This window comes from Candoia aspera, chromosome 3 (assembly GCF_035149785.1).
Source record: "Candoia aspera isolate rCanAsp1 chromosome 3, rCanAsp1.hap2, whole genome shotgun sequence".
In the NCBI taxonomy this organism is placed as follows: domain Eukaryota; kingdom Metazoa; phylum Chordata; class Lepidosauria; order Squamata; family Boidae; genus Candoia; species Candoia aspera.
This window is the reverse complement of record NC_086155.1, coordinates 52,147,492-52,164,771: the sequence shown is the minus strand read 5'-3', so window position 1 is coordinate 52,164,771 and position 17,280 is coordinate 52,147,492. Positions and strand designations below refer to the sequence as shown.

Below are 17,280 nucleotides of genomic sequence, written 5' to 3'. Positions count from 1 at the left end.
TCCAGTAAAAAGAACAGTCTTGGTCTGCCTTGTCCAGTAAACATCTAAATCCTTCTAGGACAAAACCAAACTTTTGCCCTAGAAATTGTAGAGCCACATTAGCTCTGCTAACTCTTACTTTGTTACAGCCTTCCTTCAACTTTCCCAGCAATGTGCAGCCTCCTTGAGTTAGCTTGCTTCCTCATTCCTCCTATACATCTGATTCAATTCCTGGAGGCAGCTAATAACCCTCATCATTTTAAAGACATAACATTCAGCAATGATTTTGTGCTTGTTTTCCTTAGTGTGGCTTCAGTTGCTCTGCAGACATCCATATCATGTAAAGGTCTTGTGCTCTGCTGGATAAGGATGCTGAAATTGCATATCAGGCCCAGAGAAACTGCTTTCACACTAGTGTGGTGACAGTCCCAGAAAATAATGCTCCTTTGTGGTTTGGCTCCTTAGTTTCCTTTAGTTCATGACATCACATGAACTGAATTGAAGCTAAGTACCAAACATTATTTATCATCTAACTTTCTTGTCATAATTCCTTTTTTTTTCATGGTAGTCTGCCACCACGCAAACGTAGCCGAGGAAAGCCTGCCCTTGTACGAGTCCCTTTTCTGGATGGTGTAAATAAAGATTTGGCATATAGCAACTCAGGTGAGAAGGCTATGTATTTTTAATACAATGTGCACATGTAATTAGTATTACTAAGATATAGGTGCTATTTTTCATGTTGATTGTGTCAAAGGAGAATAAGTCTGCAGTTCTTTGTATATTTCTGTGGAGTTAAGTACTACCATATTCAGTAGTGTTTGCTTCTGAATAAATAGTCATAAGATCAGTTTGTCAGCTTATTCTTTAAACCTGTTGATGTCAGAATGCAACTTTAGCTTCGAAATTTAGCAAGTGGTAGAATCTATTTCTCTGAACAGGTATTAGGATTCATTTTTTAATTCCTTGTCCTTCTCAGCCTTAGTCATGAGGATGAAGATGTGAGTGAGCTCAGAAAGACAGTAGGCGATGAGGGAGAAGCTATCATTGCTCCAGCAAAAAAGCAGTACTTTTTCATAGAGGGCATATGATATCATGAGGAAGGATCTCAAGAGCCATAGCTTCAGCCAGTAGTTTTCATTCTTCCAAATCTCCTTACTCCATATGTTTTGCTATTCCACATTTCATTATTAGAATACAATATGGAATACAATTCCTTTGGGGAACAGGATATATTTGGGAATGCTGAGTAAACACATTTAAAATCTTAATTTATACAATTTATGCACAGTACAAAATGCTTTTCCATACTATAGAATTAGGACGTTCTGGACTTAGCAGAAACAGTTCTTGTTTCTTCAAGTGCCTTCAACCAATTTTGGGGAATTTCTTTCATTACAGAAGTTTCCCATGCTTACTTTTCCATAATGGATCTTGGCTGGAGAACTGTCCTTCACTGAAAATCTTCTAGCTGAAAAGTTGTAGGCTTTAGCAGAAATACTGTCTTATTCAGTACCACCATGATATGCATGCCTGCATCAATTATCCCCATAGAATACTTGAAAAATGACATGGACATAGAGGGTATGCAAAATATCTATTGGAGTTGGGCAGCCAATAAATTAAAATTGATAATAATCATAATTCTGAATAATTAAAGAACTCATATATGGTGTTTACATTTTGAGTCTTTGGTTCTGCCTTTCTTGGGCACCTGACATGTTTATGAAAGTGAAACATAGATTTCCTGATTCCCTCTGTAAAGGTTTATCTGCTGCTTCTTGATTGCAGGACCTACAGAGTGAGTCAGCTGCAGCTGTCTGCAAGTGTCTGTAACTGTCCTTGAACTCCTGTCTCAGTTGGAGAGCTGTCCTGAGTGCTGAACTTCTGTCTTTTTTTCTCCCTTCCTCTGTGTTGTGCTTCTTAAATAATGGTTGTGAGAATACCACAGTGACTGACAGAATTTGGTCCAAACTTGAATAGATTATAATATCCTGTCATAAGTTCATTGGTTCTGTCTATATGAAAGTTGGGTGACATACAAGTTTAATTAATTAATTAATTAATTAATAATTTGGACAGCATGTGAACATTGTCACCAGTGTAGTTCCAAATTGGTGGGTAAAAACACTGATCATGTATGCAAGGACACAGTTGCTTTATCAGTCATTTCAGTGCTAGCTGTAGATTTGTATCTTGTGTTGTTTTCCTTCTAGAAGACTGAGAACAGTTTAAATAGGGCAGTTGTTCTGCTGGCATAGTAGGAACATACATCAGTTTTGTCGTAATAACATAATAGGATTGTTGTGCCTAATATTCAATATATTTTTTTATACCAAATCCATTATTAGAGATTCCTTTTATCAACTTACAAGAAGAAAGTGGTAGGGTAATTCATAAGTTATTATCTTCTTTACCTAATATACTATTTTTATTTATTTTTGTTTTATTATAGCTATTTTTACTTACCATGTTAGACCTAACTTCAGATGCAGTATATGCTTCCATAACATTGGATCTTCACCTGTGGAACTGTAATTACTGCCAAGGAAAAAGTTGATAATTTGGCATAGCACAACATAATTCTAAATTGGCTGTTACTGTAACTTCTTAGGAAGAAACTTGCTGATGCCGTTTGAGGAACATGCTGACCTAGAACCTCTGGAGCTTGTGTGGGCAAAATGCCGTGGCTATCCTTCTTACCCAGCCCTGGTATGTACCTGAGCCTGCAGTCCTCCTTCTGGGAGTAAGAAGTTAGTCTGTTGAAGAACTGTGCATGAGAACAGTCTCACTCAGCATTTTAATGTTTACTTCATACTAAAAGGCAAAATAGTACACCTTAAAACACCAAACAACTTCTAAAGATTTTAAGATTATCTGGGCTAGATTTGAATTTTCAGCCTTCAGTTTGCTATGCTTGATACAGATATTAGTGCAAATATTAGTTGTGTAAGACTGAACATGGTCCACATTTTTCTTTAATTTAAAAGTAATGTAGCTGAATATTCTTAAGTTTCCATTAGATACATAGCTAATGTTGCTCTGATCAAAACTTATCGAGTTTAAATAATAAATGGTAAATTAAATTGTTAATAATTAACCTGTGGTTCTTGTTAACTTAGCATATTGTGAGTTAATGTTTACAAGATGAATTACCATTTTTTTATTTTTCTGAGTTAGACTCCTCTCGTGTGCACAATATTGGTTACTGTGTTTGCTATAAACTCTGGTGCCTTCCAGAAGGTGTCGCCAGTTCGTGAGCGCTGTCAGCTCTAAAGTCCGTTGCAATTTCTTTCCATGGGACAGCTGGGGAAGCCACCAGTTGAAGCAATCCTTGCAGCTTGCCACCCTTGCATTTAGCTTGTGCACAGACAGGACAAGTGAGGATATAATTTTTTACATCAGTTCTTAAGGTGGGCCACCAGAATTGACGCTGCACTAAATACAGGCTTTTGGTAAAGACAAAGTGACCAGCGGTTTTGCTGTCATGGGATTGCTGCAAGATTTTTGGGTGCGGATTTTCTGGAACGTAAAGTTTCTCATTGCAATACCACACCTCATTTTGTTCTGTTAAATTGGCTTTGTTACATTGTAGCCCGGGATTGTTTGCAAGTGCCTGGAGCAGTTCCTCTTTTAAGTCTGATTGTACTTTCACTTTTGGAGCTGCTGCTTGTCTGCGTGTTACGCAAGCCAGACCCAATTGTTTTTCAGAGAAAACAGTGTCTACCACCTCAGTTTGTTTGCTATTATGTTGGGGTGGATGCAAAAGGGCATCTGCCAAGAAATTCTTCTTGCCGGGGAAGAAATTTAAGGTAAAATTAAAGTGACTGAAAAATTGAGCCTAGAGCAATTGTTTGCCATTTAATTTTCTAGGGGTGAACAGTGCCTGTTGATTTTTATCAGTCCACACTTCAAAAGGATGTTTGGTGCCTTCCAGAAGGTGTTGCCAATTCGTGAGCGCTGTCTTTACAGCGAATGCCTCCTTTTCCCAAATGTGCCAGTGCTTTTCTGCCTCGGTGAATTTGCAGGACAAATAGGCACAGGGTCAAGGGACCTGGTTCAAATCTTTCTGAATTAATACAGCCCCTATGGCCTGATCAGACGCATCTGCTTGTATGATAAATGGGAGTTCTGGATCGGGGTTTGTTAAAATGGGCTCAGCTGTAAAAAGGGCTTTTAGGTTTTCAAAAGTGGCTTGGCACTCAGGAGTCTAAGCATGCGCTGGGTGTGGTTACCTTGTGCGTTTCTCCCTTCCCTCTCGTCTTCAATAAATCAGTCAGTGGCAAGGCAATTTGCGCAAATTGGGGGATATATTGGCGGTAGAAATTGGCGAACCCTAGGAAACGTTGAAGTTGGTGCCTGGTTCGCGGGGGTTCCCACTCTAGGATGTCCTGGATTTTATACAGGTCCATTTCCACTCCCTTGGTGGAAATACGGTATCCCAAGTAGTCCAATTGGGTTTTGTGGAATTCACACTTTGACAGTTTAGCATACAGCTGGGCATTCCTCAGCTTTTGCAGCACTTGCCTAACAAGGCAGACATGCTCCTCCTCTGTTTCGGTATGGATTAGGATATTGTCCAAATACACTAAGACACCTTTGTACAGGTGGTTATGTAAAACTTAATTGATGTACTACATAAAGTCGCCTGAAGCCCCAGCCAATCCAAAGGGGAGAACTTTGTACTGATAAGAATCCAAGGGGCAGTTGAAGGCAGTTTTCCATTCATCTCCCTCCCTAATCCAGATGCTAAAACAAGCCTCTCACAGGTCTAATTTAGTGAAAATCCTTCCTTTTGCCAGAGGCGACAGCATGTCCTTCATCAGGGGGAGAGGGTACTGATTGGTTACAGTAATGGAGTTGAGGCCCCTGTAATTGGTGCAGAGCCTCAGGGTGCCATCTTTTTTTGCTCTGAATAACACAGGGGCAGCCATTGGTTTGTTGGCTGGTTCAATGAGCCCCTGGCCAGCTTCTTATCTATGAACTCTCAACACGTTCTTTTCCATTTCTGACATGGCATACATTTTCAGCTTTGGCAATTTGGCTTTAGGGTCAATTTCAATGGCACAGTCAGTTTTTCTGTAGGGAGGCAACTGATCTGATTCCCTCTCATCGAAAACATCAGAAAAATCTCGATACTGACTGGGGATCAAAGATTCCGCTTCGGTGGCTAGTGTCTGGAATTGCCTAATTAGAATTCCAGCAAACTGGCTTGGGGGATGCTTAACCTCCTGCTCTGCAGTAGCATAAGCCCCATCGGTGAATTTTAAGCCACCAGTCTTCCATTGCACTTGTGGTTTCCTGCTTTTCAACCAAGGAAGACCCAGAATAATCTAATAATTGGCTATAGGGGCCACTATGAATTGCAAAGTCTCTTTGCAGCCCTCTATGCACATGGCAACAGTTTCGATATGGAACTCTATGGGCCCCCCATGAGCCACAGTTCCACCCATCTGGGTAAAAACTATAGGTTGAGTTTCTTCACTTTAAGATTCAGGGTATTAATGAGAGCTGGGTGGATTAAGCATTTGGTGCATCCAGAATCTAACATAGCAGTTAAATTAGCCTTGTGCTGGGTTCTTAGGTTTTTTAGCTCAACTTGAATAAGTAAAATGGAACAGTCATCACTCACCATTGGGTCTCCGTCATCCTCTTCCTCAGAGGAGGGAGTTTTGCGCCCAGGATTCTCCACCTGTTCATTGGTGCGATTCAGAACAGGTGTGCCTCATTTCCCTCCGGCTGTGGGAATTCCTCCTCAGAGTCTCTTCCACAGTCCTCAGGGATTTCAGCCACTGGTTCCTTGCGTGCCACCGCAGCTGCTGCTGAGCCTTTGCGCTTCGCTTGGGGGGGACTTGGCTGGTTTTCCGCCAGATTTCTCCACTGCCCCAACTCCTCCGCGTGGGCACTCCGAAGCTCGATGGGTGTCTTTCCCACACTTAATAGCAGCTCCCCCTCTTTCAGCCTTTGTCCTTAACTTCCTCCCTGGATCTGAATGATTTCCTCGGGGCCAAGGACATCTGGCTGGGGGCCACAGTATTTCTGCTGGCAGCTTGGGCTCGCAGCTGTCTGTGGAACTGATACTGAGTATTTTCCACCTCTCCTGCCAAACAGATCCACTATCTCAATGTGGGTGGATCGCCTCGGCAGAGGGCCTATTGTAGGATTTTGGGTTGTAGCCCCCCTTTAAAGTAATCCACTTTAGTAGCTTTGGATCAGTCTAGTATTTTACCTGCCAGAGCCTTAAACTCCATGGCATACTGTGCTACGCGTTTCTCCCCTTGTCTCAGCTGCTGCAACACGGTCTTTGCTCTGAGCTTATCTAGTGGGTCCTCAAACCTCTCTCTCATGGTCCACATAAATTCCTTCAGACTATGTAGTTCGGGGGCCATGGCTGCAGCAGCCCTCAGCTTAGCCCCCACTTGGCTCAACTTGGCATACTCAGTCGGGAAGGAGCCCCCACACTCCCACATATAGATTGACACATTCGTCATGAAGAATGACAATTGCTGAAGTTCTCTGTTAAATTTAACTTGGAGATCATTGGGCACGCTCCTCGGGGGCTGGAGCTATGGGTTTGGCTCCTGGATCATCCCAGGTCACTGAATGCCCTCCATTTCTGTGGGCCTTAGGTGGCAAGGGGGGTAGTCTGGGCAGTGTTGCGGGTCGGTGCCCCCCGCTTTGGTCAGGCGAGGTTTTCCTGGAGTGTGTGGCCGACCCTTCATCTTGTTGGGACACCAAGTAGTCGATTGCCTTCGACATGTGCTGCATCGTCTCTTCCATAGCAGACATTCTTGTTTCCAAACCTTTTGTGGGGTAGCATCCTTCTCACTCCTGGACCCCTGGGAGCTGGGACTCAGGACCCTCATCTGGGCCTTGATGGGCTGGGGAATCCCCACTTCTCACCCTCCGACGGCTGTTGCAACCAGTCCCGACTCTGGGCATGGCCCCTTTGTCTCTGGCGTCTGGGGTTCTTGGACCAGATCCAGGGTAATGAGCACACTCTCCAGCTCAGCGGCATAGCCTATCGCAGCCTCCACGCTCTCTTCGACCACATCACTCCCAGCATCTTCTATCAGCTCCTCCTCTACTACTTTCGCGTAGAGGATGGTTTTGTCAGTGTCTTCTGAGGGTGAGGACTCCTTGGCCCGCGGCCTCAGTTTCTTGGACATTTTCCTCAACTCCCAACTGGGTATTAAATCACCAGGTAGAGTCTCTAGGTGAAGGATTCGCAACTTTATGTAACGACCAGAATGCTTGAGGATTCACTCAATGACATTCCAGAGACTTTTTGTAACGATTGCCTAAACCCAAATACTCAGTCTCACAAGCTCGGGCTTAAAGATAACTGATTTATTAAAGGAATAGTATGCAAATACAGAGAAAGCTGAGAATGAGCAAAAGCGCGCCAAATACAAACTTAAAACCCTTGCTTCAAACCCAATCCCGCCCCTCGCCCCACCATAGCAACCACCCCCTCCCAGGTGTTGGCAACCGTCACACATCGGCCTGGGAAAGTAACCTTGAAGACATGTCATAACCCAAACATACATTCCTGCAGAACAGCAAGGAGATTACAGCCTGGCACGGCTGAAATTCCCCTCCCCGCAAATGACAGACACGGAACAGGAGAGTGACATGTGAAACGTTACGATGTATTCAAACCATTGGAACGATGAACATGACATATCGCCCCCCTTAAAGAAACTAAACTAAGCAGCAAGTTCATGCGGCTAGGCAGAATAAAGACGGGCTAAGTGATTTTACAGTGTGGGACACGCATCAGCACCTATACATAGGAAGACACGCATCAAAGAATCCACATGTGAAACGCTCCCATTCATCTCTACACAAGATCTAAGCATTGGCATGAAAATTTTCACGATGCAGATATTAGCATTGAACATTGCGATCATGACAAAACGCAAGGAACAGGTTACAGTGGTTAAACAGCATATAAATGCAAAAGGCTAAACAGCATGAGAATGCTAAAGCAAACCACAGAGCCCCGCCCCTCCACTCAGTCCGGAGGGACATGCTTCCAGCAAACAAAGCCCTGAAACCCACCCCTATCTCGCCCGAAATCCAGGATTTCTCGCTGATCGCCAGCCTCGCTCGGTGGGTCCACCTCCTCCGCCCTCAGTGCGATGAATGCGTCGCCTTCTTCCTCGGGCCCCAAGGCGGGCTGTCTCACCTCGGCCTCTCCGCTGCATCCCGCCCGACCGCCGCCGCTCTCCACGCAGCCCAGGCCCCTCGAGGCCGCACCCTTCTTGGCGCTGACACAGGCAGGAACGATGGCTCTCTCCTGCCGCGCTTGCATCCCGTGGAGCAGCGCCATCTCCAGCCACAGGAAGTTCCTCATCCAGTCCCGCTGCGCCTCCGAGCGCTCGCACCGCAGCTCGGCTTCGGTCAGCAGGAACACCCACCACTCCAACGAAAATGCCGACGTGCCGCCCTCCTTCGCCGGAACCATGCAGCCACGCCGCGTCCCAGCCTGGGCCATCAAGGATGCCAGCCACTCCGGGGACCACACCGGGGCACCGCTCTCCACCTCCAAACCCATCCCCGACTCCGGAACATCGCTACCGGCCACCGCGCTGAGGTCGCTCCCCCGCGACTCTGCCCGTTGCGGCCTGACCCGCCGATCAGCGAATTCCACCTCCGGAAACGTGGGGTATTGGGGTCTCCAGGTGGCATGAGCTAGCCCCGACCGAGCTTCCGCCACGCCGTCCCCGCTGGAGCGCTGTTGGGCCCCGATTCGTCCATCCATTGCTAAAGTCATCGCTAGCTCTCCCCTTCACCAAAGGCTTGGATGGGGGCTAGCGGAAAATTTCATTATGATTCTCAGCTTTATGTAACGATTGCCTAAACCCAAATACTCAGTCTCACAAGCTCGGGCTTAAAGATAACTGATTTATTAAAGGAATAGTATGCAAATACAGAGAAAGCTGAGAATGAGCAAAAGCGCGCCAAATACAAACTTAAAACCCTTGCTTCAAACCCAATCCCGCCCCTCGCCCCACCATAGCAACCACCCCCTCCCAGGTGTTGGCAACCGTCACACATCGGCCTGGGAAAGTAACCTTGAAGACATGTCATAACCCAAACATACATTCCTGCAGAACAGCAAGGAGATTACAGCCTGGCACGGCTGAAATTCCCCTCCCCGCAAATGACAGACACGGAACAGGAGAGTGACATGTGAAACGTTACGATGTATTCAAACCATTGGAACGATGAACATGACACTTTTGCTCATTTAACTGTTTAATGAAGCGAAGTGTTTGATACAAGGTAAAAGTTGCTAATGGCATTTCCCGGGCAATTCTGCAGTTCAAAATCACACAAACTGTCCTAACAGTCAGGAACCATGCTGAGACGAGGAATAAGTCTCTAGTGTTTTATTACTGCTACATTAGACAGAAAATCCTAACAAACTGAAGAAGCGTGAGAAACCCCATACAGATAAACCCCAAAAGTCAAGGCGGGTCTGTTCTGTGTCTCTTTGAATGGCTGCTCAACTCCTCACTACTACACATGCGTTTTCCTCCTTGGATAGGGCCCCCCTCCTGCTCACCATCAGTGCTCATGACACAAACTTCTAATTCCCCCCATTACTGCCCTCAAAGGCATGCACCTCCCCATACCAGCAGATAGCTTGAACAGTATGCTGACCATTAACCTTGGGCAGAGGTATCTAACCCAAACAAAATAATTCACATTCCAGTCAAAGTCCCCCTCCCTGCTGGTGACTCGCAGTCTGCTGACATGGGTTTCATGAAGATGGATGCGAGTCTGATAAACATACATTTGATCGGGGAGTCTGACAATAGATGATGATGTAACATTATATAATATCTACAGTGTAACTGCTGACTGAGAAGAAATACTAGGAACATATAGTGCTAATACTTTAGATTTTTAAAAAATAATTTTATTAAAAGTTTTAAAGACGAAGGTAAAAATTAATACAAGCTAATATAAAGTAAGGAAGGAAAAAGAAAAAGAAATAAAAGAAAAAGCTAAAAGTGCAAGAAAAAAGAAAATGAAAATGAAAAATAGAAAATAAAATAAAATACAAAGACGTGGCTTCCGATCTTCTTTACAGTAGTTATGAGTACAATTATAAATTTATAAATTCTCTAAAGTTATATCATGACTCTCTTCTTTCTATAATCTATCCTGTCTAATCATCGAAACCATAAATCATAAGTTCATTTTTCTTCTGACTTTTATGCAAACAGTCCATAAGGGGTTTCCAGTAAGCAATAAATGTAGATACGGCCTTTCCTTTGATAAAAAAACTCACTTTGGCCATTTTAGCAAGTTCTATCATCTTCACCAACCATTCCTCCATTGTAGGTATTGTAGATATTCCATTGTAGGTATTGCCAAATCTTTCCATCTTTGTGCATATAGTGATCTTGCTGCTATCATCATATACAAAAACAGAGTTCCATGACTTTTTTCTGTTTGTCCATCAGTCCAAAGAGGAAGACTTCTGGTCTCAATTGTTTATTAATCTTTAAAATTCTCTGAATCAGTGTATGTATTTGAATCCAAAATTTTCTAGCTTTTTTACACATACACCAAACATGATAAAATGTCCCTTCTTGTTGTTCACATTTCCAACATAAATTTAAAGTGCCTTTATATGTTCTAGACAATTTCTCTGGTGTCATATACCAATGGTACATCATTTTATAAAATTTCTCTTTAAGATTATAACACAACGTAAATTTCAATTCTTTCAACCACATATTTTCCCATTGTTCAATCTGTATATTATACAGGTAGCCCTCAACTGACAACCATTTGTTAAGTGACTGTTCAAAGTTATGGCGGCACTGAATGAAGGGACTTATGACTGGTCCCCAAAGTTACAGCCATTGTAGCACCCCAACGATCGAATTCGGGTGCTTGGCAGCCCATCTGCACTTATGACTGCAAGGGCATGTCAACTCACCTACCCACCTATCTCCTCCATCTATGCCTTTTTGACCTCCTGCTGCCATGTGCTCCACCTTCCCAGCTGACCGCCATCTTCTTGCTCCCACTGCTGACGAGGTGTGCCCAGCCTGGCCCTTCACGAGGCAGCCGCTGGCCGCACAAGGCTTTCTTCCCCAGGTTGCACAGTGGTTTCCTCACGAGACCTAGAGAAGATGGCTTCACATGGCCAGCAGCTGCCTTGAGAAGGGCCAGGGTAGTCACATCTCATCTGCAGTGGGAGCAAGAAGATGGCGAAGGTCAGCTGGGGAGGTGGAGCACAGAGCCACAAGGGCCTTGGAGTGCAGGATGGCAACTGCAGCTGGGACTGGGCTGAGGTGTCTGAGGCTTCCAGGGGCAGCTGCGACTTAGACTCTGCAGCTCCAGAGCTGTGGCGCACCAAGAATAGGCGAGTGGGGGGAGTTGGAGGCAGTCCCTTACCTTACTGAGGTTCAGGGCTGGGAGGGACCACACCCAGAATGGCTTGGATTGGGGTGAGTCCTTAGCTAACAACTGGTAGGATTCTCTTAACAATGGGAATGGGGATTGCCGGGATTGCCATTGCTAAGCGACACAGTCATGTGACATGCTGTATGACTGCATCTCTTAGTGACAGAAATTCCAGTCCCAATTGTGGTCATAAGTCAAGGACTACCTGTAACCAAAAATTTTAGTCCACTTTATCATACATTCTTTCACTTGTTCTTCTGTTTCAAATGTCAATAAATGTTTATACTTTTTAGCAATTACATGTTCATCATTTGTACACAATTCTATTTCAAAGTCAGTCTTACAACGTTCAATACCATAAACTCTTTTGTCTCCTTTAAATTTCTCTGATAACTGTAAATAAGAAAACCATTGGCAACTATATCCTTCTGCCACCAGTTGTTCTCTTGATTTTATTTTGTATTCCCCATGACAAAATTATATCTCATGATAAGTTAGCCATTTGTGTTTGCCTATTATTTCTCATCTATAAAATACTTCTTGTGCTGAGAGCGACAGAGGTGTTTTGGGACACAACCTGGGTTTGTCTTTATCCCATATTCTCAATATGGCATGTCTAACATAATGATTTTTAAAATCCACATTAACCTTGACTTTATCGTACTACAAATAACTGTGCCACCCGAGTCTCAGGTCATGTCCTTCTAACTCCAAAAGCCTTCTGTTTCTCAGCAGCACCCACTCTTTCATTCAAACCAGACAGCAAGCTGCAAAATACAATTTCAGGTTAACCCAATCCTCTTTCCTTTGCATCTTGTAACGCTTTATATTTAACGTGGTTTTTTTCCCCTGCCACACAAACTTAGATACATCCTTTTGCCACTGTTTAAATGATGCATCAATTGTCAAAACAGGTATTGTCTGAAACAAAAACATTATTCTAAGTAAGACATTCATTTGTATCACAGGAATTCTCCCCAGTAATGATGATTGTAGTTTCTCCCATCTTAACATGTCTTTTTTAACTTCATTCCATGTCTTAATACTAATACTTAATAAATGCTAATACTTTTGAGTGAGTTCCCATTAAAATCCTTGATTTAACCTCAGAAATCTTAGATACTAGATTCAAGGTATATAAAAGTCTGTCTTGTTCCATATGAACTGACTATTTAAAATCTTTTTCTTAAAAATGTTCATTTTTAAATTATTATTTTATTTTGCCTTTATTTAACCAGAGGAAAGGAAAAGAAGGGATAGAAAAAGAAAACCCAACAAGAAAATGAAAAAATAAAGCAAACAGCTACAACAAAATTATATATATAAGGGCTTCTTGTGTGTGTGTGTATGCGTGAGAATTACATTTTATACAACAGTTTCAGTAAACACCTTTATGGTTTGAGTTGATGAAGAGTCTCAGTCATCCAGGTGGAATTGTCCATAGGTTGAGTCGTGGCAACTGGATTTCTTTCTTTTTGGCATCCATGGAGGTGGGGATAGTTTCTGCCCTGTGAAGTAATGTGCTGATGACTCCTAGTTTGTGCTGCAGTGGATGGTGAGAGTCAAACATCAGGTATTGGTCTGTGTCAAACCATCCCCACCTCCATGGATGCCAAAAAGAAAGAAAACCAGCACCTGAGGACAGCTCTGAAGGCCTGTGGGTATCCAAATTGGGCCTTCATTAAATCTAAGTCTACCCCTAATCCCAAAACAATGGCAGACAGGGCTGAGACCCAGAGTCAACGGAAGAACCTGGTCATTCCTTACATGGCTGGTGTGTTGGAAAGGATAAAAACAGATATTTGGAAAACACCACATACCTGTATTTTTCAAACCCACCAACACACTGAGACAGAGACTTGTACACCCTGAAAATCCAACACCGAAACATAAGATGAGCAGTGTAGTATATGCAATCCAGTGCAGTGAGGAGTGCTCTGAGCTCTACATTGGAGAAACCAAACTGCCTTTACATAAGAGCCCAACACAGGAGGAGCAACACCACAGGACCAGAATCAGCAATTTACCTTCATCTAAAAGAAAAAGGACACTCCTTTGAGGACAACAATGTTTACATTTTGGACAGAGAAGATAGGTGGTTTGAGAGAGGGGCTAAGGAATCCATTCATGCCAAAGTGGAAAATCCTTCCCTCAATAGAGGCGGAGGCCTCAGACACAACTTGTCCCCCATTTTTCATGCTGTCCTTTCATCAGTCCCCAGGAAGATTAAGACCATTTCACAAGTTTACCAGGAAGGCCACTCTTAACGATCCACTTGGGAATGAACAAGGGATTTAGGAGTAAGACATCCCAATGACAATCTACACCTCCATGGCACAATTAACAAGCCATTCAGGTGTAGGGACAATCCAGTCACCCTGGAAGATATATATGGGGTCCCCTTACCAACCTTTGCCCAGACTGAAGAAGCTGCTTGGACAAGCAGCAAAATGTTTCAACCAAAAAGAAAGAAATCCAGTTTATGTTTTGAGATACAACAGAGAGGTTATCAGGTTTAGCCTGCTTTTCATGGTGGCACCAAGGCTTTTGAAGTATGTCCTTTAAGAAATACATTTCATCCCTTTAGGCAATAACTAAAGGCTGGTCTAATTTGTGAAGACATTTAAGATTCTCTTAGCTGCTGAAACAAAATGCCTGTGTTACCATTGAAGCTTCTTGTTTCAAGCATCTTCAGACTTCACACCAAAGGGCTGTATCTTTGAGCTGAAATTCTGTGACTTCTAATAAGTCTCCACTGTGTTTTGCTCTCTGCTTTTAGATCATTGATCCTGAGATGCCACAAGAGGGCCTCCTTCACAATGGAGTCCCAATCCCTGTCCCCCCTCTGGAAGTGCTAAAATTAGGTGAGCAGAAGCAAGCTGAGACTGGAGAAAAACTTTTCCTTGTCCTTTTCTTTGACAACAAGAGGACATGGTAAGTAAAATAAGCAAATAAAGGGGAATAGCTTCTTTTGTTTAGACTAGAGTATCAAGTATTTATTTTAATTAACGTAACAAGCTCTTAAGCATGCTGATGATTGGGGGAAGTTTCAGACTGTGTAACAGAGTAGCAGGCCAAGAATTCTTTGTTCTTGTAGTGATTAATAAACATGTCTTCTGTTTGTAAGTGCACTAAGCAGAGCCATTACATAGCTTCTTTTTGCTAGAAGGTATACATGTACTAACACTATTTATCAGGCATTAGTGAATCTTGAAGAATTAAAATTAATAGAATGGGTCAATTTGTACAATTTGTAATGCTCATGGTAGTTGGAAGTACATTTCCTCATTCTCTCCATAATAACGTCTCTCTCTCTCTCTCTCTCTCTCTCTCTCTGTACTGCAGGCAGTGGCTTCCACGAGAAAAAGTTCTTCCTCTTGGAGTAGATGACACTGTGGATAAACTCAAGATGATGGAAGGACGGAAAACCAGTATCCGCAAGTCTGTCCAGGTTGCATATGACCGTGCAATGATTCATATGAGCCGAGTTCGGGGAGAGCATCCTTTTGTTACACCAAATTACCTGTAGGAAATCTGCTCTACCCATCCTGTAGGAAATAATGTCCGCATCTATAGGCAAAGTGGATCGACTATGCCCTGAAGAATATGGGATTCTCCTGCCTAGAGGAAGGTGTAATTGCCATCTTTGCATTCTTAGTAGAGACACAGTATTTCCAACAATAGGAAAAGTTCGTGTTACATACTTGATATGTGCCAAAAAGTCTGCCTAGTTTCTTTCTGAACATGTCTCCCAAAGGACCTGGCAGGGAAAGAAGTGATGTAGTAGCTTGACTAGTGAGAAAATGTCAGGGACAGCTGCACTATGATGCTGTAGCCTTGGCAGAATCTTAGATGATTCTCTGGTTGGACAGGAAGCCCTGCCAGCCTCTTGGGTTTTTAACCTTCAGCTCGTCCTGAAGAAGTTGTGGAGCTTATCACTTCTGTTATGAATTGAGGGTCCTTTTGATGACTCTCACGTGCCAAATGTTCAATAATATCCACCATATATTTTCAAGTTATTTTTGAAAAACACTGGTCCCCCTCCCCCATGCAATTATATTTGCAACCCTGTGTAGAAATCTCTGTCTAAATTTGTATATGTTTTTATGTTAGAAATTACAATAAAAAAGAAAGAATATTTTGGGGTGATGGCCCTTTCCTGATTTTCTCTCGTGGTCACATTTCACAGAGCTTTAAATATGAAGAAACCACTTGGGAGATATTTTCTGTGATTTTTACCTTTCAATTTCAGGTTCGTACACTTCTGAAAACTGGTAAAATAGTATTTTAAATGTTATTTTACAAATGCCTATGCTGCTAGAATGTTGTTGCTAGATATGAAGATTTAATGTGAAATGAGGAAAAAGCAACCCTTATGGTTTCAGAAACATTTGGCCCCATTGCCCTAATTCACGAACAATGTGGCTGAAGCCTTGTCTTGTTTTTCACTTCTCTTCCTCAGAAAACCATGGCATCCTGTCCATTCTGTAGAACTAGAGATGGAAGCAGTCTCTTGTTTATTTACAAGGGAATATGCATAAAAATCCCTTCCTTATATGCACCACCCTATTTGGATTTGGGCCATTAAGCATCTCATTGCACATTTACAGCTTTTCCCAGCTTTCCGTAGTGAGTATCTGCTTATACAGAGTGCCATATGTATTGAAGTATGCAGCTCTGGACTAGGGCGATCATGTAGAATCATGATTCCTCTTTACCCTGAAAATGAGAATTAAATTGGTACGTTTGTCATCCTATTCACCAGAATCCCTTACAGTCACTCTTGGCTGTCCCATAAATACTTCAGCGTTTGCTTTCATGTTTCAGAAGGAAAGTATAATGTTCTCATGTTCTCTGAGCTTCCATTATTGGGATCTGTTAAAAATAGAGCACAACTCCTTGGAGAAACTTACTTTTTAAACTTGCATACGCTAGAAAAACAGGAAGAGCTGAAGTCTGCAAGTTGACAGCGCATTTCATATTTAACATTTGATTTTATCAAGATTTGTTTTCTTTTTAAGAATTTCAAACCAAAGGTACAGAGCAAGATTGTAATTTGAAAACCATTGTGTTTTTTTTTCCTTTTTAACTTTATTATTGTTATTTTCTTATTAAAAGATTGTGGAACAAATGTTATTGTGGGAAAATCACTGCCATTTCTAAGTGGTCTTTTTTTCAGGAACCACATCTTATATATTGGAACATAAAACCGCACTATATGGGAAATATCTGTAACATACAGAACGTGAATAGGAATCTTTTTTAAAAAACAGTTAATAATGTCTCAAGAGTGTGGTTACAGAAGGAACTTTTGTACATAATTGTAAACTACTGTTCTAAATTATTCAGGCCAATTGTTAATCTTTCCTTAAGTCCTCAGTTGTGTTGCTGGGTCTTTTGTATGCATACAATATAATTTAAAGAAACATACATTTTCCCAGATTGTAGCCTGGCTGTGGACTTGTGATTTATGTTTAACTGTTTAAGATCTTGCATTTTACTTTCTTCCATTTTTTAAAAAAATTACAATTTAAGGATCTGAATTGGCTAATATCCTGCTGTTGATATGGGACCTAAACGTGACTTGTCAGTCTGCTGTAAAGCACAGATGGCTCTATTTATTGTAGAAAGTGAGTTTATTTGCTTTCTAGAACTGTTTATATCAGATGGAATAAGAGGTAATAAATTCTATGCTTGTAAAAAAAATGCTAATTTTCCCTACTATAATCTGACTGTCTGAAACTATATTTTCTCTCTGAGAAATAAATGTTCTGATGTAAAATATCTGATTTGACTGTTTTAGCTGGGGAAGTTCCTTGCTTGATTTGGACTCTGAAATGAAATGATTTGTCAAAGTATTTAGAAGATTTC

At 42.3% G+C, this 17,280-nt stretch overlaps 1 protein-coding gene across 5 annotated transcripts in view; it reads left to right on the top strand.

The window, feature by feature from the left end:
* The window catches only part of BRPF3 (bromodomain and PHD finger containing 3), a 39,283-nt gene extending 22,090 nt beyond the window's left edge, over positions 1-17,193 (top strand). For all 5 annotated transcript variants that reach the window (XM_063297669.1, XM_063297668.1, XM_063297666.1 and 2 more), the window contains 4 exons: positions 548-642; positions 2,591-2,688; positions 14,189-14,343; positions 14,755-17,193. In XM_063297669.1, coding sequence (XP_063153739.1) covers positions 548-642; positions 2,591-2,688; positions 14,189-14,343; positions 14,755-14,938 — 532 coding nt within the window. In that variant the 3' untranslated portion in view covers positions 14,939-17,193. The remainder of the gene's footprint in view (positions 1-547; positions 643-2,590; positions 2,689-14,188; positions 14,344-14,754) is intronic.
* The last annotated feature ends 87 nt before the right edge of the window (positions 17,194-17,280 follow it).